Source organism: Dama dama, chromosome 8, assembly GCF_033118175.1.
Source record: "Dama dama isolate Ldn47 chromosome 8, ASM3311817v1, whole genome shotgun sequence".
NCBI lineage: Eukaryota > Metazoa > Chordata > Mammalia > Artiodactyla > Cervidae > Dama > Dama dama.
In genome coordinates this window covers 17,551,957-17,578,045 of record NC_083688.1, presented here as the reverse complement: position 1 = coordinate 17,578,045, position 26,089 = coordinate 17,551,957, and the positions used below count along the sequence as shown (strand labels likewise).

The window sequence follows — 26,089 nt, the reverse complement described above, 5'->3', positions numbered from 1 at the left end:
CTTAACCAAGACATAAAACTTGTAAAAGCACAGAATTAAAAGAGCTGTTAAGATTATTATAGTGAGGTCTCAACCTTCATGGAGCCACAGGTTCTCTACAAGAAGGAGCAGGGATATTCTCATTTTTAATTGCGATGAGTGCCTATTTGGATACAAATCACTGAACCCAAAGCAAAAGATTCTTTCGAGCTGCCGTACCTTTGATGGATGTGCTGTGCTTAGTCACTCAGTCGTGTCCAACTCTTTGCAACTCCACGGACTAGAGTCTGCCAGGTTCCTCTGACCATGAGGATTCTCCAGGCAAGAATACTGGAGCAGATTGCCCTGCCCACCTCCAGGGAATCTTCCCAACCCAGGGATCAAACCCAAGTCACCCACTTTGCAGGTGGAATTTTTACCACCTGAGCCCCCAGGGAAGCCCAAGAATACTGGTGTGGGTAGCCTATCCCTTTTCTCCTGGGGCTCTTTCCAACCCAGGAATAGAACCAGGGTCTCCTGCGTTGCAGGCAGATTCTTTACCAGCTGAGCTAGGCATACCTTTGAAAGCAAATATTAAAAGCACTGGCCTACTGTAGCTCCCTTTTTGTAAGTTTTACAAAATTAATAAACCAAACTAGCTCAGCCTATGAGTGGCTGTTTGTCGTCAGGCAGGTAAAGAAATGTATTCCATTCCTAGCAGTCAGTGACACAACTCTTCAATGAACACATCAAATGCTGGACAACACACACAAAATCCATCCCCAGACACAATGTATTAATAAAAGCAAGGTTATCAAGCAGAAAAAAAATCCAATTTCAGATTTTAAGAGACGTCAATCTATTCTTTTAAATTGGTATCTTGCCCATCGAGTCTCCACATATCATCACAGTACCATGTAAGGCAGTTTCCAATATACAGTTAAAGCTGACAGAATTCACTTTTACTCGACAGGAATGGCTAAGGGTTTACCAGATACCCAAGTACAGGAGGCAACAAGAATACATTCTTAGTGTCATGAAAACTTTTGAGCAAGGCCAAAAGAACGGTTGTTCGGAATATAATTACACATTATACAGGTGCATGCTAAAAGATGCTCTGAACTAACACCATCAATTAATATTCAACACTAGCTTAAAAGAGCGTTACATTTTTTAAATTCCAGTTTTATATACTGAAAAACTAAAGCACATTACACTGAAGAATTTAATACAGAGCTTGTAAGAAGTTTGCCTCTTCCTCTAGAACTACCTGAGTGAACTGGCAGAGAAAGCCCTCAGTATTCAACGCAGCCTCCAAAACGTAATCAAGTTAGTGCTTTCTAGTATCAGTGAACAGGCCACATGTATCTCTGACATAAACTTGGACAATACCAAGATTACGCTGTGATTTCAAATATGGAGGCAGGCCTTCCAGGGGGGCAATATTATGAATCTAACCCCTTGAAGTCTTCATCCTCTTAGGTGAATATACCAGGGAACAGAATTTCACACACTGCCCCCTCATTCTGGCCTCCAATTATACTCATATGAATTAAACCAACTAGTAACCGTAGGGATGCAGAACAACACAGCTGTTGTTTCAACTGTGCACTTCAAGAGTCACACATCTGGGCCTGTAACCCTAGCAAGCTTAATGATTGTGCATTTCAATTTTCCTCATTTATAAATGAGAATAACAGTTCTCACACCTCAGCAGGTTGTTCCAAATATTAAATGAGAATACATGTAAAATGCTTAATAGTGTGTATGCAATGGGGTGTACCCTGTGTAAATGTTAGCTATTATAATTATCATAATGAGTCCACTTTAACAACACACTCAGCAGCTCTCTCTCGAAGAGTCATCCACATAGGAATTGCTCCACTTCCATATTCAGCCTTGAAGCATCAGCTGTGTTATATAGAGCTTCAATGAGCTGCACGTGCGATGCATTTTATTTTTCCAAAACTCTACCACTTAACCCTTCAGAAAAACTATTCTAGGAAAAAGGCACTACCAGATGAGATGCTGTTAAGTTCACCATGTAGTTTATCATATAAAACCAGGAAAGACTGGTTGGTAAAGATGTTAAGCTGGACAGAAAGCCGAGACAAAAGGCAAAAAACATGGACAGTAGTGGGAAAACCAGAACCTTCCTGCCAAACCAGTACATATGATTGACTGTAGGCAATAAAGAAAACTGGCACATATTCTGATATTAAATAAAAATACATGAAAGAATTTAATTCATTCAAAAGAAAGAATATATATGTCTACACCTAAAGTTATACATATTATCTAGATTTAAGGGACTTATAACCATATGTTCATAATGCTGAATTCTAATATTTTTGTATCTGTTTTAATATTAGTGACAAATGCTTATAACAAACTACTTCTTAAACTTGTTAGTCACAATCAACCACTGAAGTCTTAGCCTGCTTTATGTACTGGTAATGGATACATACTTGGGGTGGGGTGACTTAATTTTTGCTGTGCTAAGATATCAAGAATAAAAAACCCATAAAAATAGGAATAAAAAAATAGGAATAATATTATTCTTAAAGCTGCTAGGTTCAAACCGAATACTTATTTTTCACAGACTGTAACACTCTAAATTAAAATCTGCACATGTATGAAGCAATTTAAACTATATCCATACATTTTTATTATGAATTTAATTTTTTCAAGCAAATCAGCAGGCAACTACTATATGTGTTGATCAATATTTAATAAGCTTAAACAGAAAGGGAGTTTCTGCTTCTTAAAAGCCCTTTGAACTTAAATTAGTACAAATCTGGATTTGGGGGGAAAAAAATTATACGACAAAAAACAATACAACTAGTCAAAAACCAAATCTATAAAATGAAATAAAACAACAAGTTTGATGGTTATTAACATCTTAAGATGTAGCTGTCTCCTCTCTTCCATTATACTTGGTATACCTGAAAAGTAATTTATCTCCAAATAAATATGGAAGATACATAAACACATTTTAGGCCTAAGAAGTACCAATCTACCTGCCGCTCCCTGGGGAGTCTCATCTGTCCGTGCAGCTGAAGAGTTCACCGTCTCCTGGTTGCCTTCAGGGTCGGCCATCTTCTCCTGTCGACGAGCTTCAGCTGCTCCTCTTTTGCCCAGGCCAGAGCCTCGCCGACTACGACAGAAAAATGCCATCATAGGCAGCGCTCCCAGTGACCAGGAGCAATGTCCACACAGCACAAAGCTCCAATGCAGGGAACACAAAGCGAGTTTCTTCTTTTTACATAAAAATTGTTGCAGAAAATCACTATGGGTAACAACCAAGACTTTGTATATTTAAAACTCTTCCAAGCTCTATCATGTTGACAATACAAGCTTTTGTGAGGCTATGAGCTGTTGTCATCCTTTCAGACAGAAGTGATCTTTAAACACTTCAACTAAATGGAAAAGTGATTCCTTTAGCAGAAACAATTCATTCAAAATAGATCTCTAATTCTTGGGTAAATAGCGATCAATATATGGAGTTTCAGACTGATAGCTGAAAATGGGGGACGGGTAAGAAGAGAGAAGACAATGGGCAAAGTTCCCATCACTTAAGTCCCAGATGATTTACATCATCAAAAAAGTTACTATCCTCATCATGGACAATAGCTTCTCCTTTAAAATAAAGAACTAAATATTCAATATTTATAGATAGATACAGATGAGATCTGGGAACACACCTGCTTCACACTGAGGCATTACTATAAGATGTGGAAAAAAGTCATTTATCATGAAGCAAACTACATTTCATTGACACTTTTTCTATTTTAATAAGTGAAATCAGTAAGCAAATCATGCACAGACAAAAGACTTCCAAAATTATTACAATTTAATATTGTTTAAACAGCAGCTCCCCCAAATGACCTTGGAAGTGCAAAAACCTACTACTAAAGAAATGTTTTAGATTAAAGTCAAGCTACAGTGAAAAATGCTGCTTGATAAAGAACAAGGAGGAAGCAGGCATAAGTGACCTGGAAATGAAGGTTCTGAATTACCAGAGTTGTAGAAGAATTTATTCTTCCGATTAGTAATAAATAAATAAATGTATGTCCCTAAACAGGGATTTACTCAGCCAGTCTTTCCTTCAGAGAAAAAAAAAAAACAAACAAACCTCATTCCAGACCCAAATTACCAAGCTACAAATGACTGCGATTCAAAGGAAGTCACTTATTTAACATTTAATTGCATCAATCACGTGACACGCTCTCTGCTCAACACTTGGTTGCTGCCCTCAAGTGTGTCAGTCTAGAGTGATGAAACTGCAGCTACAAGAGGCTGCAAAAATACTAAATTTAAGAGGAATTTCAGCAAACTCAGAAAAGCTTGAGATGAAGAATGCTGCAGACAGGCGGGTAGACAGCTTGTGTGCAGCGTGTAAATAAATAACTCCTGGTGCATTAAGACAGTGCTCTCGAGGAAGAGCAGAGAAGGCTGCAGAGAAAGTCAGGACTCTAGATTACCTGACTCCATGAACAGTTCAAACTTAATTTTCAACCACAGTGAATTCAGTTTACATCTAAGATTATAAACCTTGGGTAACCTGGATTCAAAGATTGGTCCAAAATAGGGCAAAAGCCCTGAAGAATCAAGAAATCATCTCAGAGGTCCTCATAAAAGTACTGCCAACAGAATTCAAAGGCAAACAGGTGTACTAACTCCAGATATTTAAACAATATTTTAAACAATCCTAACAGAACCAGAAAACAAGTGGAAAAGCAGAGCTTAAAGGGCCTAGAGTCCTTTCCTTATGACTTATTATTAGGCAACAAGTCATTCTATTTCCTTGTGTTATTACTGTATCCACAGCCAAATATTACCTTGGAGAAGAACCAAAGGAGCACTAAACCTTTCAACTGACCTGAGATGGGAAAAGCAAACTAAAAATCACCCACACCATCACTGGTTTTTTGGCACATTTAGTAAAGAGAAGAAACAATATACAAAAGGAGCAAATTACACATAAAGGAGAGAGAAGTCCCATGTGGTTGTGCTAATTAGCAGCACAACACCAAAACTGACCAAACCTGAAAATCTGACATGAAATTGGAGTAACAAGATTTTTTAACTTCAACCGAAGATTCTGAATCAGTTAATCAAAGTATGGGAAATAATATACTGTATCATATGTCAAAGGGAGATGATTTTCTGAAAATGGGCTCAAAGTGGGAAAAATGGAGACGTGAAAGAACACAAACAAAACCCACAGCTTCCCCTGAGGATGGGTGCTATAAGGTAAGATGAAAATGAAGTACCTCTCTCCCCCTCACCCATTACACTCAATCACTCATGCCAGCACTTTTAGAAACTAATGAGGAAATATTACAGCCATTACAACAGGCATCCCTTTTGATCCATTAATCACACTACTGGGAAATTTAGCTACCTTTAAAAATAACCCAAATCTGCATAAAGATGCTCAGTAGAGAGCTCTTTAGCAGACAGGAACTCTGAAAACAACCAAATGTCCAACTGCTGGCAGTAACTCTGTACAAATAATGTAAAACAACAGAAGAAAAGGTAGAAGACAAAGCTGTTGTCCCCAAAAAGGCATGATTAAAACTTAGCAAAAAAGGGAAAAAAGTTAAACTAAACATTGGGGAAGAATTCACAGAAATAATAGTTCTATTTAGAATGAATTTCTTTGCTTGATTTTCAAAAATAAAACTTTCATGAAATTTGTTTTAAAAACTCATAAAATGAAGGCCTTTGGGGAAAGCTGGACCCAGGAAATGAACTAATCACACATTGACAGGCCCAAATTATTACCTGGCACTAGCGCAGGAGCCCGTGGTCTTTTGGCGTGTGCTCCGCCTCAAACTGGGGAGCTCGGCAGGCGGGGATTCGCTGCGCTTCTTGGTAGATTTTCTTAAACCTACAAACGTGAAACGCAAGAGGGACATATTTAAAGGAGTCATCTTAAAAATGACAAAATTCTTCAGGCCGCCATCCTGGTCAAAACTCCAGGACTCTTTCCGTGGGCTCTCTAGCAGCCTCTAGGTCTACTTGCATAGTCGGCCTTCACGGCACCGGCTCATACTGGGGAAGTTCGACCGTGCCTGGCATGACTGTCCAAGGAGACGTCTTCTCACTCTGGCCTAACCTTGACTCAAGCTTTCCTACCTCATCCCTTGAATCCTCCTCTTTTAAAAGTTCCCATCACATCTCTACTCCTCCACTGCTCTTCTCTACTAACTAAAGCCAAGAGATTTTTTTTTTTTTTGTATATACTATGTATTTCAAGACTTTCAGTATTTCATTTAGCACTTTATTGCTACATTATCTTTGCAGTACCCCATCACACCTAGTTTCTATAATGCTCATCAATAAGGCCACAAAAGAACAAAATGTTTTCTTTCACCACCCCGTCTGCAAGGAATACACATTTGAACTGAAGCCTATTAGAATGTCCAATTTAGAGAATACAATTAGGGGAAGAAAGTTAAACAAGCACAACACTTCACATGATAATCTGAAATCTAACACCTTTATAGGGACAAAAGATTCTAAAAAGGTATAGCAACTAAGTAAAGTTTATTGTTATGAACAATGGGGAGGCCACCAGAGCATCTTCTACTGCCGCCTCCTCAAACTAGGTTGTTACCCTAGGCCCGTACATGACATGACAACATTCTGGGCGCTGTGCTCTATCTAAACATAGAACCCCAGCAGTGAAAGGTCTCTGGAGTCAACAGACCATATTTCATTAGAACTTCGGTGTCATCTTAAACAGATGTTAACTTTCTCAGAAACCAACTGTACAATTAATACAATTCTCCAGATCACCTATTTCTTCTCAAGTTTTAATTTTTTTTTTTCCACTGAAATCTGAAAGATGGACATAGCATGTAGACAGATTATGAGGGAGTGATTGCTCAGTTGCTCAGTTACATCTGACTTTTTGCCGCCCCATGGATTGTAGCTCGCCAGGCTCCTCTGTCCATGGGATGAGTATCCCCGAAAGAATACTGGAGTTGGTTGCCATTTCCTCCTCCAGGGGACCTTGCTGACCTAGGGACTGAACTCGCCTCTCCTGTGGCTCTTGCCTTGGTAGGCAGATTCTTCACCACTGAGCCACCTGGGAAGTCCTAGACAGTAAGCTTCATATGTGCAGCTAATAATGTCACTATTTTTAACATTTAAAAAATTTAGAAATTAAGTCTTATTTCAGAAAATATTACACTTTATCTCTCTATCCAAAATATGCAACGAAGTTGGAACAGACAAAAAATGTTCAGTTTAGAGGGAAAAAATAACCAGTGCACATTACATTAAAACTGCAATTAAAAAAACAAATAAGTTACTTTTACTTATCAGTTCAGCTCAGTTGCTCAGTCATATCTGACTCTGCGAGCCCATGGACTGCAGCACTCCAGGCTTCCCTGTCCTTCACCAACTCCCAGAGCTGGCTCAAACGCATGTCCACTGAGTCAGTGATGCCAACCAACCATCTCATCCTCTATCGTCCCCTTCTCCTCCTGCCTTCAATCTTTCCCAGCATCAGGGTCTTTTCCAACGAGTCAATTCTGTGCATTAGGTGGCCAAAGTATTGGAGCTTCAGCATCAATCTTTCCAATGAATATTTAGGACTGATTTCCTTTAGGATGGACTGGCTTAATCTCCTTGATGTCCAAGGGACTCCCAAGAGTCTTCTCCAACACGACAGTTCAAAAGCATCAATTCTTTGGCACTCAGCTTTCTTTTTAGTCCAACTCTCACATTCATTAACATGACTACTGGAAAAACCATAGCTCTGACTGGATGGATCTTTGTAGGCAGAGTAACATCTCTGCTTTTTAATATGCTGTCTGGGTTTGTCATAGCTATTTTCCCAAGGAGCAAGTGTCTTTTAATTTCATGGCTGCAGTCATCATCTGCAGTGATTCTGGAGCCCAAGAAAATAAAGTCTGTCACTGTTTCCATTGTTTCCCCATCTATTTGTCATTTTCCACTTTTTGCCACTTTCACTTATAAAGCACTTTAAAAACCTGTAAATTATTTTCACTAATATGACTCAATTCATGTAATACTGAAGTGCCTTCATATATACTATGATATATAGTAATGGACACTAGCATAAATTTTCACAACTATTCAGTGACATTCAATATTTAACAATGTTAAGACCTACTGCTTTACTACTAATTTATGGTGACAGCATACTTTTGGACACTTTCACTACTCATGCCCTATTTTAGACTTCTGTGTTTAAACTCTCTTTTAAACTTCATTCAAAGGTAATTTTCATATGATAAAATGTACTCATTTTAAATGGGGTTCGATGAGTTTGATGAATATATTCACTGGTATAACCAACACTGCAATCGAGATATCAAACGTTTCCATCACTTTAAAAAGTTCCTTTATGGTCCCTGCAATAAATTCTCCCAAAACACACACACCAGGTCTCTGGCAATCACTGGTCTTCTTTTCTGTTGCTACCGCCTACTTTGGAGCTTTCTCACAAACGGAATCATAGTGTTTTGGATGACCTCATGCTGTTGTGCATATTGGTCCGTTCCTTTCTAAAGCAAACTGGCATTCCTTCTGTGTGGCTTTGTCACAATGTCTATCCATCCTTGCTGTTGTTACACTTTAAAGGAACTCTACTAAGTTACAGAGAAGTAGGGCAAAGAAAAGTCAAAACAAGAGTAAACAGAAAAATATTTATAACTGATGTCAAAATATCATAACGTAAAATGACTCTCAGGCTAATTGACATGACTCGATGCAGCCTGATAAACTAGAGAGAGAACCTCAAATATTCAGTTCTCTAAACTTTGTTACAGAACTATATAAATTCCTCCAAAAGTCTAAAATGTGTTTAGAACATAGAAAGGTCATAAATTCTGGAGAAAAGGGAGCCGAAACTTCAGGGACAGCGTAAACTTCTTTTGGCCATTCAGCAAACTGACAATGTTAAGCTATGGAGATTTGCAAAAGCACTTTCAGATATGAAGTTATCATAATTGTTTTTCATACACAAAAATATTAACTGACTTGCTTAAAAGTGCATGATTCTACACCATTCTAAGCTTATTTTTGAAGCAGAACTGAGTACTACATCTTCAATATACTTGTGACAAGGTGTTAAAATTTTGCTTTACTTGTTCACTTATAAAACTCTAAAAAAAAAAAAAAAAAGAGTACGTTTGTAGAAAACAAGGTGAAAGACAACCCTCAGAATGGGAGAAAATAATAGCAAAGGCAACAACTGATAAAGAATTAATTTCCAAAATATACAAGCATCTTATACAACTCAATACCAGAAAAGCAAACAACCCAATCAAAAAGTGGGAAAGGGACCTGAAGAGACATTTCTCCAAAGACATACAGATGGCTAACAAGCACATGAAAAGATGCTCAACATCACTCATCATGAGAGAAATGCAAATCAAAACTACAGTGAGATACCACCTCACACCAGTCAGAATGGCCATCATCATAAAGTCTACAAGCAGTAAGTGCTGGAGACAGTGTGGAGAAAAGCGAAGAGTCTTGCACTGCTGGTGGGAATGTAAACTGATATAGCCACTATAGAAGACGGTACGGAGACTCCTTAAAAAGGTAGGAATAAAACCAACATATGACCCAGCAATCCCAGTCCTAGGCATATACCCTGAGGAAATCAAAAGTGAAAAAGACACGTGTACCCCAATGTTCACTGCAGTGCTATTTACAATAGCTAGAACATGGACGCAACCTAGACGCCCATCAACAGATCAATGGATAAAGAAGCTGTGGTACATACATACAATGGAATACTACTCATCCATAAAAAGGAACACACTTGAATCTGTTCTAATGAGGTGGATGAAAACTAGAACCCATTATACAGAGTCAATTAAGTCAGAAAAAGAAATATAAACATTGCATACTGACACACATATACGGAATCTGAAGAGATGGCACCGATGAATTTATTATCAGGGCAGCAATGGAGAAACAGTTACAGAGACAAACCTATGGATATGGTGGGAGGAGAGGAGGGAGAAGGGAGATATATGGAGAGAGTACATAGAAATTTACAATACCATGTGTAAAACAGAGAGCCAATGGGAATTTGCTCTATGACTTGGGAATTCTAACAGGGGCTCTGAGATAGGCTGAAGGGTGGGGAGGGAGGTGGGAGGGAGGTCCAGGAGGCAGGGCACATGGGTGTACCTATGGCTGATTCTTGATGTATGACAGAAAACCACAAAATTCCGTAAAGCAATTATCCTTCATTAAAAAAAAAAAAGAGTATGTTTGTAAAACAAAAGTGTTTCCAATCATTCTACTGGTCAAATATGGAGGCTTTTAATAAAGGAAGAAACATGGAAAGGTGTAAACCAACAACCTACTGTCGTGTGTGTACAACACACACAACATATACCTCCCTGTCCCAGGCTCTGTAACGCAGCAAAACTACACCTTATCATTTATTTTTACAATGCCACTTTAAGAAGCAACCAGAATTATCATGGATCAGATTAATATATTCTTATCCACAAAGTCTTTGTATAATAAAGTTAGATATGTCTTGTATCAAAGCTCTTGACCATTGCACAATTCGCAGTCCACTTATACTTGGATATTGTTCAATAAATAGTAAATAACTATAGGATGAAACAGTTCATAGTTCTCATTGTTCAAGGATCAACTATGTATTGGTATAAGGAAACCTGCACTTGTTCCTACAAATATATTCCTATCATCTTTATTCCTCTGGATAAAGGTGAAGCTAGAAGTTAATATTTTCTTAAAACTTCTAATTGATTTGCTTTCTAAAAGATAGATATATCTTACTCCTTTTTTTTTTTCTTTTTCAAAGTATTCCTAACCAAAACTGATTTATACAAAGTCCAGGACTTCAAAATAAATAGTCTTTTTTCCCAAAGTGTGACATTTTGAAAGTGTGACATTTTGAAAGTGTGACATTCGATGGTTTTTCCAGTAGTCATGTATGGATGTGAGAGTTGGACTACAAGGAAAGCTGAGCACCGAAGAATTGATGTTTTTGAACTGTGGTGTTGGAGAAGACTCTTTAGAGTCCCTTGGACTGCAAGGAGATCCAACCAGTCAATCCTAAAGGAAATCAGTCCTGAATGTTCTTTGGAAGGACTGAGGCTGAAGCTGAAACTCCAGTACTTTGGCCATCTGATGCGAAGAACGGACTCACTAGAAAAGACCCTGATGCTGGGAAAGATTGAAGGCGGGAGGAGAAAGGGACGACAGAGGATGAGATGGTTGGATGGCATCACCAACGCAATGGATATGAGTTTGATTGGCTCCGGGGGCTGTGATGGACAAGGAAGCCTGGCATGTTGCAGTCCATGGGGTCGCAAAGAGTCGGACATGACTGAGTGACTGAACTGAACGGATGTTCAAGTACATACATTGCTATCAATTTATGTATCAATGGCTACTTTTCTAAAAGAAATTCACAAAAATTGATCACATAAAAAGGGATCATAGATGTTTATTTAAAAATCACTCAGAAACCATAAAAGATAAGTTGTGCAGATGAATGATATTGAGCTAAAATCCAAGTGGAATTTTCTAAGCCAAATTTTTATTTCCTAGTCAATGTATAGCAATTTCAGGCATTGATTGACGCCATGAATTAAAACTGAGAAATGTGCAAAGATACTCGTCTAACCATTGTAATAATGAGAAACTGGAAAAGCACTAAATGTTCAATAATAGGGAATGGTTAAGTAAACATCAGTATGGTAATAAAAACTGTAGCAACACAATGTTAGTTAATGAGGATGTGAACAAATTGGCATTTTTACACTGCCAGTGAGAATATAGGGGTTTCCTGGTGATTTAGATGGTAAAGAGTCTGTCTGCAATGTGGGAGACCTGGGTTCAATCCCTGGGTTGGGAAGATCCCCTGAAGGAGTACATGGCAACCAACTCCAGTATTCTTCCCTGGAAACTCCCCAAGGACAGAGAAGCCTAGTGGGCTACAGTCCATGGGGTTGCAAAGAGTCAGACACGACTGAGCGACTAAGCACAGCACACAGTGAGAATATAAACTCATATTTCTGGGAAGAATTCATAGTATATATTAATGTTTAAAAGAAAAATAACCAGTGACCTAACAAGAAACTAATGAATTACTGAACTAGAATCAATGTTAAAAGTTTACAACAACAGTGTAAATGGGAATGGGCTAAGAGATACATCCATATACTATTAAAATGATATAATTTATAGCTTATTTTTTGAAAGGAAAATGTCAGTTAAAATCAGTTAGGCAGATAAACCCCTCTGGTTTCTTCATTCCTAAAACATGGATAACTACGTCACTGTGTCATCATGATAATGAAATTTAATGTACGTCAACTGTCTAGTATGAAGCCAGTCTTATAACAGGCATTCAAAAAGCAACACCCACTGTCATGTGGAGTGAGCTTCTACTCTTGATAAAAATATATGCATATACATAGAAAAATGCCTGCCTTCTAGGTAAAGACAAAGACTTGACCACACATGCATTTGCCTCTGTCCTCTAGTGAAACTCTATTAAAATAGCTTTAAAAGGATCTGAGGCATAAATTCACAAGGGTGGGAAGAATGGCAGAGACAACTATCACAACACAACACAATTTCAGAATATGAAAAAGCAGTAATTCCGGTGCTAAATACAGGGGAAAGACAAGAAACTGAAAGTAGAAAACGGAGATAAACTACCAATTAGACTGACACTCAGAATCCCACAAAGGTCTAGGAGTTGATGGTACCAAATACCTCTGGGACAACTGCAGAGTTTAAACCGAGGACTGGTTCACAGACCGTTGATGAGTAGTCAGAGTCTAGATCCCCTCCCCTACTTGTACAGCTGTGTAAATGTCACTCTCCTGAGGCAGGTATACTAAGACCTTTATTCTTCAGAAAGTACAAAACACAGAAATTCTAGGTTAAAGTACACAGTTGCAAACAGGTGCACCAAACCAAAAATTCAGAGAGGGGAGGTGATCAAGAATATATAGACCAACTGGATGACATATGACCTCTTTCCTAGGCATCTTCTCCCACTAAGCCCCAGAATTATGGCAGTTAGGTTTTCACTTCCAAGCAGGAGTCTGAAAGAATCTTCCCTGTGGAATTTTACCAAATAATAAAGATCTGAAAATGGTGATAGCCCAATTAGTTCATTAGATAGTGAATCTCAGTCAAATCTCATCTATGTGCTCAGAACTTACAGGTTACGTATTTGGTTTCTCTACTCTCGTTAATGAGGAGACAGCCAGCAATTATCAGAATTTTAGTAAAGTTCCTAGTATGAAGTCAAAACCAAAGTAAACCTACCTCACAAAAAAGTACATAAGAGATTTCTGCAAGAAAAGAAAACTTACTCTGAATGGGAGACAGAGACAGAGACACAGACAGAAGGACTTATATCCATTAAAAAAAAAAAAAAAAAAAAAGACGTTCACAGCAGGACCAGCCAAGACACAGAAGCAACCGAAATGCCTGTCAATAAATGACAAGAGTAGGGAAATGTGGTGTGTATACACACACACACACACACACACACACACACACCTGTTACTCAGACATAAAAAAGAATGAACTAATATCATCTGAAGGTATATGGATGAACCTAGAGAACATGATGCTTAGTGACATAAGTCAGACAGAGAAGGACAAATATATAATGCTATCACATACACGAAGGATGTAAAAAATAACAAAAATGAAATGTATATACAAAAAAGAAACAGACTCACAGAAACAGAAAACAAACTTGTGGTTACCAAAAGTGCGTGTGTGCTCAGTCACTCAGTTCTGTCTGACTCTTTGCAACCCATGGACTATAGCCTGCCAGGGTCCTCTGTCCATGGCATTTTCCAGACAAGAATACTGGAGTGGGTTGCCATTTCCTTCTCCAGGGCATCTTCCTGAACCAGGGATCGAACCCGGGTCTCCTGCACTGGCAGCTGGATGCTTTATCACTGCACCACCTGGGAAGCCTAAAGGTGGGGGACAGGGTGTATGTGTGGCAAATTACAGACTAGAGACATGGAACTAGAACCTATAAACTACTACATATAAAACAGATAAGCAACAAAGATTTACTATATAGTGCAGGAAATAATATCCAATATCTTGTAATAACCAATAATGCAATAAAATAAAAAGGGCAGCCATCCAGAGGTCTCATTACTTCAGGAAAATGAAACAAAAGCATGCAGCCAGCTTGAGAACAGGTGTAGACAATCAGTAAGCAGTCTGGAGTTCAGTGACAAGGTCAAGAAAGGGAAAACAAAATTAATTGTTAAATTCAGTAAAAACAAACCTGAGTAAGAAAGAGAAGTTCCTACAGACTCAAGTGTTAGCTGAGCAACAATCGAGACTGCGGAAATGGAAAGCACGTACCACATGCATTTGGTGGGTGAAGTGGTGGGGTACATTTCCCATAAAAGGCACACACTAGTGCTCAAAGTGAAAAAATTCCAACAGATAAAGACAAATGAGCACATAATTAACACATATACAAATAAACACAAAATGATCAGCTGCGTGGAAGGGCAATGTGACAGAAAGAATACTACTTTTAATAATAAATTTTATATCACTTGACTTTAAACTGAAAATAAATATTGAAAAAAACGTTAGCAAGATACACACAGGAAGAGAGAGTCCCTAGGAATGGGATTAAGTGATTTTTTTTTTCTTCTTTGTTATGTTTTGGTATTTTTCTGGATTTTTCATTTTTAGTAACAAACACTTTATAATCATAAGTATCAAAGTATTACAGAATACAGAGGCATGAATATGAGAGAGAATTTTTTCATTTGATTTATATGTTAAGTTTAGTAAAGAGCAACTGGGCTGAATTAACCCTCATTCTGACTTGGTACATAAAAATACATACCAGGGTTGTTTAAAATTCACAGTATAAAAGAAAGCAAGCCTAAAAGAGGCCAATGATATTTGCTTCCATTTAAAATTCCTTTTTTTAATATTTGGCAACTAATTTTTTAAATTTATATTTTAAAGCTTCAAAAATGTAAAGCAAACACTGTTGGTAATATGTGGTTACATATTAGAACTATTAGAACTACTAAATTACTTCAGCACTTGCCTTATAATATATAAAACTCTTTTAATACTCAATTCTTTTTCCTTTAAGCTTCTCACCCATTATCTCACCAGGCTAAAAGATAATTCGTTTTTCTTCAAACTCAGCAGGTATGGCCCTATAAGACCCAACTAGATAAAACAAAGAGTTTATTTTTATCAATAAATTCTTCTGTCCTGCTCAACTCCTTCTTTCTTCTCTTCACGCAAGAGACCAAAAGTACCTTGTTTCAGACTGATGGAAAGAGTCCTAATGTTAGCAGAATTACCTTCCCAGAATTTGACATCTGCCTGGTTCTTGTCTAGTTCTAATAATGGCTACAGGCTGAATGCAAGTCACAGAAGAGTATGAAACTCAAGCTGAAAATAATCTAGTAACTATGGCTATGTTATTAATAATGTGCACATGATGGCCACTTTAAGTAATGAAGAGGAAACTACAGCTACAGACAGATTGCACTGAAAGTATAATAACTTTAAATTTTCTATAAATACATTCCAAAATTAATCCCAGATTTGATCACAAACTGTTCCTTATAGGAAAGTCTATGTCATCCATCGCCTTCTACTATTAAGACAGTATATACTTTGAAATAGTCAAATTACTGAAAAATTAGCCTAAAGAAAAGGTAGGAAGATTAAGCAGCATATTATAAGAATATTATTTGTAGCACTACACAGCCCCACTGGTTTTACATTTATGTTACAAAATATGTAAGACTGCTAAGGTTAAAAAGTCACAGCAAGAAAAGTTTCCTCATGCAGATTAAAAATTGTCATATAACACTATCCCTCCTTGGGGTATTCTCAAGACTTCTATCAGTTGATGCAAGGTGACCTTTGTTCCAGGGCGATTCTGATCAGCTGGAGCTGACAAGCCACAGGTTCCAGAAGCCCATCACAAAGTAGCTGCTTCTCTAGTTTTCCTGCCTGCCCTATTTTTCTGCCTCTCCAGAAACTTGTTCAACAGTTGCCGAAGCAGCACAGCAGAAAAGCTCTTCCTGCTTAAGTGATGTGACTGAACACATCATTTCCAAAGTGAGTTCCACGGACCTCTGTTGTCTCCCAAAGTAACAGGTGGTCAAATATTTATAAAATAATGGGTTAAGGAGAAGTTACCTTAAGAATTCTTCCAGCTTTCAATATGTGAAAGCATATCCTAAATCTCCTTGAGTGATATTTGGCCATGGCAAATGGGTTTACACAAAACCAGCATGTGAGTACTGCTATTCCTACAATTTGGAAACAATTTCCTTTACCAGGAAGCTTTACTGAAGCCAACCAAATCTTAGAATAAGCCTATACTTGAGGAAATGTATCACCTTCAAATTAACAGGTTCACGGATTCTTAAAAGTTGAAGAAAATCAATAATGTACCAAATCTGGAATGCTTTCTAACTCACAAAACATCCACTCCATTTTTTAGTTAACTTACAGAAATTTTTCACCAGAGTTGCTCATCTACTGAATGACTGTAAACACTGAAGCTAATTCTGCCTCCAAATTAATATTAAAATTAAAAAAAGAAATCAAACTAATTCCTGATGCACACAAATGCCCTTCAAATCACAACAATTCAAAATTCACCACTGCATGTTTATATGGCACTTTAATTTCACAAAGTTGTTTCCGCCTACATTCTTTCATTTATGCTTCATCAGAATGAATGTTATCATTCTGCAAAGACTAGGGATTAGGTAGCTATCATAGTTGCAGTTCAATGATTTGCTCAATGCCACAAAACTATTTTTTGGTCTTCCAAATCTAAAGGTAGCCACACCTTCAATTAATCAATAGTTAGGATCTGTATCAATCCTCCATTCTCAGAACAATGTTCCTGAGTGCTTTAAGACACTCAATTTCAGTTATACACCCTAAATTTAGTGACACATCCTTACGTACTATAAGCACTGTGCTATGTCTCTTCACATATATATTCATTCGTCAAACAACTATTGTGGCTATTTTACAATGAAAAGCTTACCAACTTTCTCAGAAACCAGATGATAAAATGGCAGAACCAGGATTCAAATCTAGGATTTTCAGCTCCATATTAAGAGCTCTCTCTCCTCAAAATACCATTACCTGAAATCCAGGGATTCCTCTAAGATACCTCATCTTGCCTCTCTATTCTTAAATAAAATTACCAAGTACTGCCAATCCTCTTGCAGTACTCTCCTGAAGTGACCCATTTAATCACGTTAAAACTCACCCTGCCCTGATGACTCCAGGAAGCCTGTCTACATTGAGCTCATCCAATCTTATCAGTTCTCCGAACCCTAAACTACCTTGTGGAATCACATGACCTGGGTTTGACTCTTGGCTCTATCACTTCGTAGTTCTGTGACCCTGGACAAGTAACTTGATCGCACTGACCCTGAAGCTCCTTATCTGTAAGATGGGAATATTACTACCTGTCACACAGGGCTGACCACAGGTAAATGAGATGATCCATGTCAACTATTTACAAAGTTGTCAGGCACTAGGAAGCACTTTAAATATTTGCTATTATTTCATCGTGCAATGTCTTTCACTTACTTGTCAAGAAGCAAACATGCAGTAAATGCTATAATGTGAATCTCTGGCTCAACCAGTATTAATCATCCCTAAAGATGAATCGATACTAGTAAAGAAGGATCAAATAAAAGTTCACCTCCTCTGGGATCTTAACATCTCTTAATGATCCAAATAGGTTGCAAGAGCAAAACCCAAAGGACAATGGGTGAAAAGTAAGTGACACAGCAAAGGAAGCAAAGGTTTCATAGTCATGCATACCCCTCTCTTCAAATCCTAACTCTTGTCACTGGCAAGTTATTTCACCTCCCTGGAATAAATTTCCTTAGTAACCACTAACAAGCACCAATTTTTCTGAAAATTAAATGAGACTGCATTTGTAAAATACCTGGCACTTTTAAATGCTAAACAAATGCTGGTTCCCGTCTCTTGTTTCAACAGCTTAGGCTATAATTAGAGCTTAGAAGTAGGATAGTGGCAATAAAAACGGGAAAGTGATATTAGTGACCACAGAACACACACAGATTTTGTGAATTTAAGAAAAACAATTATGAAGTGAGTCTTAAAAACTACTCCGTCAGGTGTGACCATGTGCAGTGAGTACAGCAGCGTATCTGGGCTTGGTTTCATTATGTCACAGCGGGAGCATCAACACCTCGGAGCTTTCTGTTTGAGAGCAACTGCACAACCAAGGGAATCTGGCTGGTCAGCCACTGACAGAGGGGACTTCCCTGATGGTCCAGTGACTGAGAATCTGCCTGCCAATGCAGAGGACATGGGCTGGATCCTTGGATCTTTTTAAAAAAAAAAAAAAAAGAGGAAGAAAAGTGCCTCAAGATACCCTTCTCTTATCTAGTTTCTTTGCTTGGATGTATTATTGACAAACTTATTATTAGCTTTTTCTACTTCACTATATGCTTCAAGAAGGCAAAATTCTCTCCCATTTACCTAGGAGCCATAGCCCGGTGCCTCGTAACATTGAGGTGTTCATCTTTAAACTAAGCTCCTCAAAGGTCATAAAATATTACCTATGAATAAGGTTTAAAACTAAGGTACATTTATATTCCAATAATGGAGCTCAGAGTTTCCACACATCAAGAATGTACAATACCAAAAGGCAATGTTTGATCTCCACTTGTGGTCATGACCACCTCATAACTACCACAGTTATGTTTCTAGTTAAAGGAGAAAAACAAAATTGCTGTCCTACTCTGACATTAGAAAATAAGCAGCAAACACTGCAAAGATAAAGATACAGACACTAAAATATGACAATTTACTAATAAGGCAATAGCATTCCTTATCCATCTCCATAAAACCAAACATGGTATATCAATTACTAGACACTGTTATGTACAGATACAAGTACAGTAATAAATCTAAAACTGCCTCAGACTGCCCAACTTGAAAACCTGACAAACCAAAGGAAATTCTCTTTAATAAAAAAGCCCTTCCAGTAAACTTACTTGCTAATTTGGCCTGTAATCCGGAAGGTCCAGGTTTGGATGTCTCTGACTTAGAAGACCCTGGAAGAGACAGCTTTGTTTTAGGAAGGCTGACTTTAGGGCTGAAGCGAGCAGCCCAATCGAACTTTGAAGAGCCAGCAGTTTTACTCGGTTCCTTTTCCCTGCTGCTTCTTCTGGGGCTGGGGCTGGATGCTGAGCGGGAACGCCTGGCCTTGTTCTGGTCTTTTCCTTGTTTCACCCTGGCACCTGGTGGAACAGCAGAGGAGGCCGAGGCGACGGCAGAGGACGAGGAGGAGGTCGAGGCAGCGGACGACGAGTCGGTGATGGTGCTACACCCAGCTTTGGCTGAGGCGGCCGATTTTGAAGCCAGCTTGGTAGGTTTTGCAGATCTCTCTTCGGCACCAGTGGCTTCAGACACAGAAGCACTCTTTATACAAGAACTCTCTGTCCTCTTTCTTTTCTGACTCCGTGAACCAGCAGCGGCCCCACTCTTTCTGGTATGAGCCTTGCTTGTGGATGGAGATGGTGCAGATTTCAGTTGTGGCTCCTGGTCTAAGTGTCTCTTCTTTGACTTACTATGTGGCTTACTCGTTTCTGAGGGAGATTCAGTATGCTGAAGTGCTTTGGGTTTTTTGGCAGAGCTAGGAGAATTGGTCCTGTTGTAGTCTGGACTAGCACTGCGTTTCACTCCTCGAGAATTGTCTTTCTTAGGCACCTGCCCCGTTTTCTGCTTTTCTGAAGTATTGGCTCTGTCTGGATCCTCTGGTTGTGGGACTACGACAGCAGATGACGAACTGCAGCTTCTAAGAGGTTAGATAAGAAAAGAGTTAGTATCAGTCCGTCATCATAAAACCTATCGTAATAAACTTATATTAATTTCTTAAGTCCATGGAAATAAGATTTTTTTTAAGTGCTAAAGTATTCCTGGTAAGCCCAGTAACTAAATAAACAGAGGCGTGCAAACGGTTCAACACTGCAAAAAAGAAAAGGGGGGCAGGGGGACAGGGAGATGCTTTCAGAGGGTAAAATCAGGTTCATTTAAAAGATCAGGTTCATTCTTTAGCCCAAAGATGACTGACACTGATACTCCTAATCACAACACAAAAATTAGGATTACCAAAAAAAGGATGTTTTTTTAGTAGTTCAGAACCAGTTTAAACTAAAATCTCCATACTCTGTTTACAAACGCAACTTCTTTGTTACAGTTTAAAGTAAATAAGCATTAACATACACATTTGTAAAATGAAGGTTAGAAAGTTTTTTTTACTGTGGTATCAGATATTTACAGTTATATTCTTTTCTCCTATCAATTAGATCTTAAATCACTGACCTGTGTCTCTGACAATAAAAAAAAAAACAAGAAAAATGCATTCTAAAATGGCACTGCAGATGCCTATAATGGTTTGTCAAGCCAAAGGAGAAACTCAGGCAAAGGGAGAAACCTGCAGGTCTCTGATAAAGGAGAATAAAAGCACTGCCTAGGGGATGTTGCACTAACATCACTGCAGAGGTGATACACGGTTTCTCCTAAAAGTTACACCCACAGAATGACGAAAACACATATCACAACATTTTGGCATAACCTGGTTATGTTTTAATATAAGGCAATGATTCAAATGCAAATAACTCCGCCTTGAAAAATGGATAAGCAATGTGAAGATTTACCTTTTAGAAAGGTGTCCCCTTGACAGTTCAGAAGTAGTATTAGACTGCACTTTGGGTGCCTTAGAATTAGATTTTCTACTCTCAGGAGGGCTATATCCCTTATGTTTTGCCTGCCCTAAATGTGACCTGTCAGCAGAAAACCAGAACAGAAATCTATCAGGAAAATGAGATGCAAATACAACACTGAAAGTGAAATATTTTTTCATCAAAAAAAAGCCTCCCAATTCATTATTGACCCTATTCTTTTCCCAAATATTTCCATAATCAATTATTCTATAAATAATTCTATCAATAATTCTATTAATCTGGCCAAAGAAATTACCTCTTAGAACCAATCCCCTCCATACCCAAGAGCTAAGATTTTTTTATAACCAGTTGCTTAATATCGTATAGCAATACTGTAGTTGCTTAAACAATAATGAATTTCAGCAATTTTTAATAAAGATATTCAAATATGTCCAATTTTTGCAAAACACAAATCTAGGCTTTAGATCTAAACACGCCTTTAATAGACAATGTAACTATAGTAGCCTAAAGGGTTTATAGAAAAGGCAATTTGTGATCCCTACAATGATACTGATCACCAATTTGTACATTGTAATTCAGGTCTGCACAATAAATGCATAAGCGGATGGAGTCAATTCTCAAACTGATTTTACAAAGAAAATCATTAAAAGCACTAAAAACAGTTAACAAGCTTACATGAAATCAATGGTGATATTTACTATGAATTTAAAGCACTACTAGTAGAAAGTATACCAAAACCAAGTCCTAGATAAAGAGATCTGTATCTTTGCCACAAAATATTCCAAACACAGTCCTAACAATTGTACCATTGATAGAGGGTTGGGTTATATTTATAGTAATTCAAATCCTGATGCTGCACTGTTTTAAGAGCAAGTTTGAGGGATACGAAGAAACTTTTCAGTTGTTAAGACTTTTTAACCTCTGGCAAAGGTCACATGAGATTTACACAAGCGAAAGAAGCATGCATGAATATATACCCTTGAAAAGCTGGTATTTCAGAGGAGAAATATTAAGGTTAATAGATTCAACTTATGTAATTCACGGCCAACATCCATCCTTCATGTAAACAACATAAAAGAGCATATTCTAATGAGAACAAAGTTTCATTAATATTAAAGCTGTTTAATTTTGTTAAAAACTTTTTTCAAGTCTTTCATTTTGAACATGATCTCAAAAAATTAGAAATAAGCCACTGAACACCGCATATGACAACTCCATCTAAAGGTACAGTCCTTAATGGATCATACATGTCCCATCATCGCTTCAAAGCCTGACCTAAGGTTTCTGGTCTCAGTGTCCTTGTTTTCTCTCGTTTTTTAAGAAGAGCTCAATAATGGATTCTTGAAAGAAGATATGACATTATTCTCAGTGAATATTTCTCAGGTTCATACTATTATTTTCATTTTTAAGGTTCTAATCCATAACACAACAGTATTCTCTAAACATTTAACTGGATCAACTACTAAAAAACTATAGTAACCTATAGGCTTTCCTGTATCTTAGTCTTTGATGATATTTCCTTCCAGGGTATATGTTATATTTTCTGAGTGTATCCAAACTGAACCTTGTAGAATTTTATATATTGTAATTTAGTCTTTATTTTTCCTAGATATTCTTATACTGGCAGACTGCTATTTTGCTTTATCCCATGAGTTTCTTATCAAGAGATTTAGTTTTCAGAAGTTGCTTTTGTTTTTGTTTCATTTCTAGTATCAGATATGAGAGTTCTAATAGTTTAGCCACCTGATGTGAAGAATCACCTCACAGAAAAAGACCCTGATGCTGGGAAAGATTGAGGGAAGGAGGAGAAGGAGACAACAGAGGATGAGATGATTGGCTGGCGTCACTGACTCAATGGACATGAGTCTGTGCAAACTCCAGGAAATAGTGAAAGACAGGGAAGCCTGGCTTGCCAGTTTATGGGGTCCCAAACAAACAGTTACGACTTGGCAACTGAAAAACAACTCTTTCTTAAAGGAGTAAGACTGAGCAAATTCTCAAATCACTTCATAGTTATTTTTTAAAAAGGAAAATAAAATATTGTTTTTCAGGTAAACAATTTACTATCCATGGAATACAATTTACTATCCAGGGAATAATATTTATAAATTATGTCATTCAGGTTCTCTACATTCTTATTTTTTTTTTAAGTTTGCTGTAATCTTTTAAATGAATCACAATTTCTAATACGTTTCATAGTAAAATTTAAATATTCCTTGAAAGTTTTAAGATCATATTAAAAGAAAATCTTATCAGTTCAAAGCTAGACAACTTTGTGATAATGTTCAAGTAGTGACGTATTTAAATGTCAATCCCTGAAAGGAAAAAAAAAAAAAGACATAATATATTCCTAAGTATCAATAAGTCTGCCAACAGAAATTGACCAACATTAACCTATGCTGATCACACAGTAGAGGTAGCAGTCTTCCTTGGTAGCAGTCTTCCTTTCCTCCACCCAAATAAATTGTTCTCTGGTTTTAAAACATATTGAAACTTACAGTCACCCAAACCCACTCCTGTAGTTTTCATGTCCTTATAAATCACCTTCAAGGAACTAAAGAACACAGCAGGCAGTCTCAATGTGAATGAAAGGGGAAGGGGAGAGGAAGGGAGGCGAGGAGAAAAAGAAAGAAATTGATGCCCAATCATTCGACAAAGTGAGGCTCACAAAACTGGCTTCAATCCCATACTGATCTGATTGGATTAATACCTTTCCTAAAATTATTTTAGGTGTGATATTCTCACTGAGGCCTGGTGGAAAAAATATTTTTAAATATTACAAATACTGATCTTTATGTCCTTCTGACTATTATTTGGTGGTGGTGGTTTAGTTGCTCAGTTGTGTCCAGATTCTTGCAACCCCATGAACTGTAGCCTGCCAGACTCCTCTGTCCATGAGATTTCCCAGGCAAGAATACTGGAGTGGGCTGCCATTTCCTTCTCCAAGGATCCTCCAGACTCAGGGATCAAACCCTCATCTCCTGCATTGCAGGATGATTCTTTACTGCCGAGCCACCAGGGAAGACCCTCTGACTATTGTTCAGCATGGTCTAATACATTTTTTGTAAAAGGTAGCAAATACTTCCAGTTTTGAGGTGGTACAACGTGTCACAGGAGCAGGTATAAATAACACATAAACAAATGGACACGGCTATGTTCTAACAAAATTTTTATTTACAAAAGCAGGCAGTAGGCTGGATCTGGCCCATGGCTTACCACAAGAGGAGTAGGCAACCAGATGGTTACCATAAGTAACAATGTATGCCCTCCCAAAGTGGGACTCTATTTTATTATGCCTACTTATAAATTGTTAATGCTCAGACACTATAAAGAAATCTCCACAAACTAATAATGCCCAATTAGAACAGCCAATGAGAATATAACAGCATTCAGTGCTAAAGGAGTCTTGATGCCTGCTGGCTCATTTTACCAACTCCCTCATTTATCAAACTTTATGCTTAATATTAATTTTCATTGAAAAGCATGATCTCTTTAAGATCTGTAAAATTTATACCTACTATAAATCAAATTTGCAAGACAGTAGAATTCAGGACAAACTCTTAAGTAGCACTAGAATGAGCCCATTTAGTGAATTAGAATCCAAAATAGTTGGGTGGGTGGATGGGTGTGGGGACTGAAGTTTCTGTATCAACCTATGGATGTTACTGGGGGGAGAAAAAAAACCCTCATGCTCTACAATATCACCCACTAAAGCTAACTAATAGTGAAAATATGACTAGAGAAACAGCATCAAACCTATATTATTATTTTGCAGTTAAGAGTCCAAAAAAAAAACCATCAATTCTAGTAAAGATTAAACCTCCACTAACATTTGCACCAATAATCACAGATGGTCCACTCATGAGAGTTATTTCTGTACTTTCTCTTTTAAGGTATTTTCTTTTAGGACCAGCTTTGACAAAATTAAAAATATAATTCTGGGGAAGACTTCCTTTTTCTCATTTTCCTTCTTTATAAATGTAGAAGAGTAAATAAATGGTTTTGAGCTTCCTGAGAGTATTAAACAGTGCAAAACGTGGTGGTTCTGGAGACCACTGAACTAGCTTATTTCTTGGACTAAATGACTTCTTTAACTCATTTCTACACGATTTCCATGTATTTTGTAAGATCGTCATAATTTCCAAATCTTACTCTTTTAATTGAAATGTCTGTCCCAACTGCAGTGCATATATTAACACTACAGAAAAAACTGCCTCTGAACCAACACGATTTCCACAGACCACTGACATCATTTCCAAGTGGATGTGGGCCAATTCAGGTTTAAGAAATCTATGCTGCAAAAGAGCACGCTATTATCAACTCTTGGTTGTGTGCTTTCAAGAGTAACTTGAAACCAAGTTCCAAATGCCTCGTTGGTGACTTTCAGGCAAACTCTAGTGATTGTCTCTTCTAGAAACTTTACTTTTACTATGCTTTAGTAAAATCTTTGGTATCCTGAAAGATTAGAAACCAACGCTGGTTCAGAAGACATCTAAAAGAGGGCAAAACCTGGTAGCAAAGAGCACATTCCTAATCTAATCGTAGGCAAAATGAGGAAAGCGGCTCATTACAAGCAGCTAGTTAATTCCTTGTATTACAGGTCTCAGATTCTGTTTGAAATTAATATCTGTGCCAGCATACGTGTTACCAAACAGGAATGATTTGGTACATAATTAAACCTCCAAAAGTCTGTGTGTATGTCCATACAGACACACAGACATTTTTATGCCTTTATGTTTTACATGCACAATTATAACATTTAGTTTTATTTTCCATAAATTAAATGCTAGCTTATAATGCTATAAAACACATGTTATAAATAAGCCTCAAGATGGAAAGTTCATTCAAAACACTTTAAACACAAAACTCACTAATGTCGCCTGTAAAATGTACTAGTTTCTATTTCAGTCACAAAACAGAAGTTAAGTAGTCTGACCAATGTTCCTATGTTGAGTTACGGCAAAATGCTGGCTCCAAAAGTTCTCTAATATAGAACTCCTCATTTATCTTACAAAACAGTGTCTTTAAAAAAGAAAAGAAAAGAAAAAGAAAAAAAAACAGTGGTTCCTCCTCTAGGGAGTATTTTCAAAACATTTTGGGGAACAGTGGTGCTACTGGCATTTTTAGCAGTTAAGCACCAGAGGTAGAAAATATCATGACCTAAGGGAAAAATGGGCAAATGGGCTTATAATTAATTTCTCAGCTTAGGTTTGTTTTGCATGGTCCTCTACATACTTAAAGCTTTCCAGGAATGAATGAGAATCAACAAGATGGTATTTTCTTTTTTTGCAGCTTTATCAAGAGCCATGCGTCACTTTGGAAAAGTTTATAATAAAAATGCTTACAGCATTTAAGTCTGTTGT

At 37.6% G+C, this 26,089-nt stretch overlaps 1 protein-coding gene across 16 annotated transcripts in view; it reads right to left on the bottom strand.

Moving 5' to 3' along the window:
* TRIP12 (thyroid hormone receptor interactor 12) overlaps positions 1-26,089 on the bottom strand; it is a 144,642-nt gene that overhangs the window by 64,055 nt on the left and 54,498 nt on the right. For 9 of the 16 annotated variants that reach the window (XM_061148575.1, XM_061148572.1, XM_061148577.1 and 6 more), the window contains exons 3-6: positions 20,700-20,825; positions 19,035-19,837; positions 5,749-5,854; positions 2,979-3,115 (exon numbers count right to left, since the gene is read on the bottom strand). In XM_061148575.1, the coding sequence (XP_061004558.1) occupies positions 2,979-3,115; positions 5,749-5,854; positions 19,035-19,837; positions 20,700-20,825 (1,172 nt within the window). The remainder of the gene's footprint in view (positions 1-2,978; positions 3,116-5,748; positions 5,855-19,034; positions 19,838-20,699; positions 20,826-26,089) is intronic. The other 7 variants (XM_061148583.1, XM_061148584.1, XM_061148585.1 and 4 more) reach the window with 2 other exon arrangements.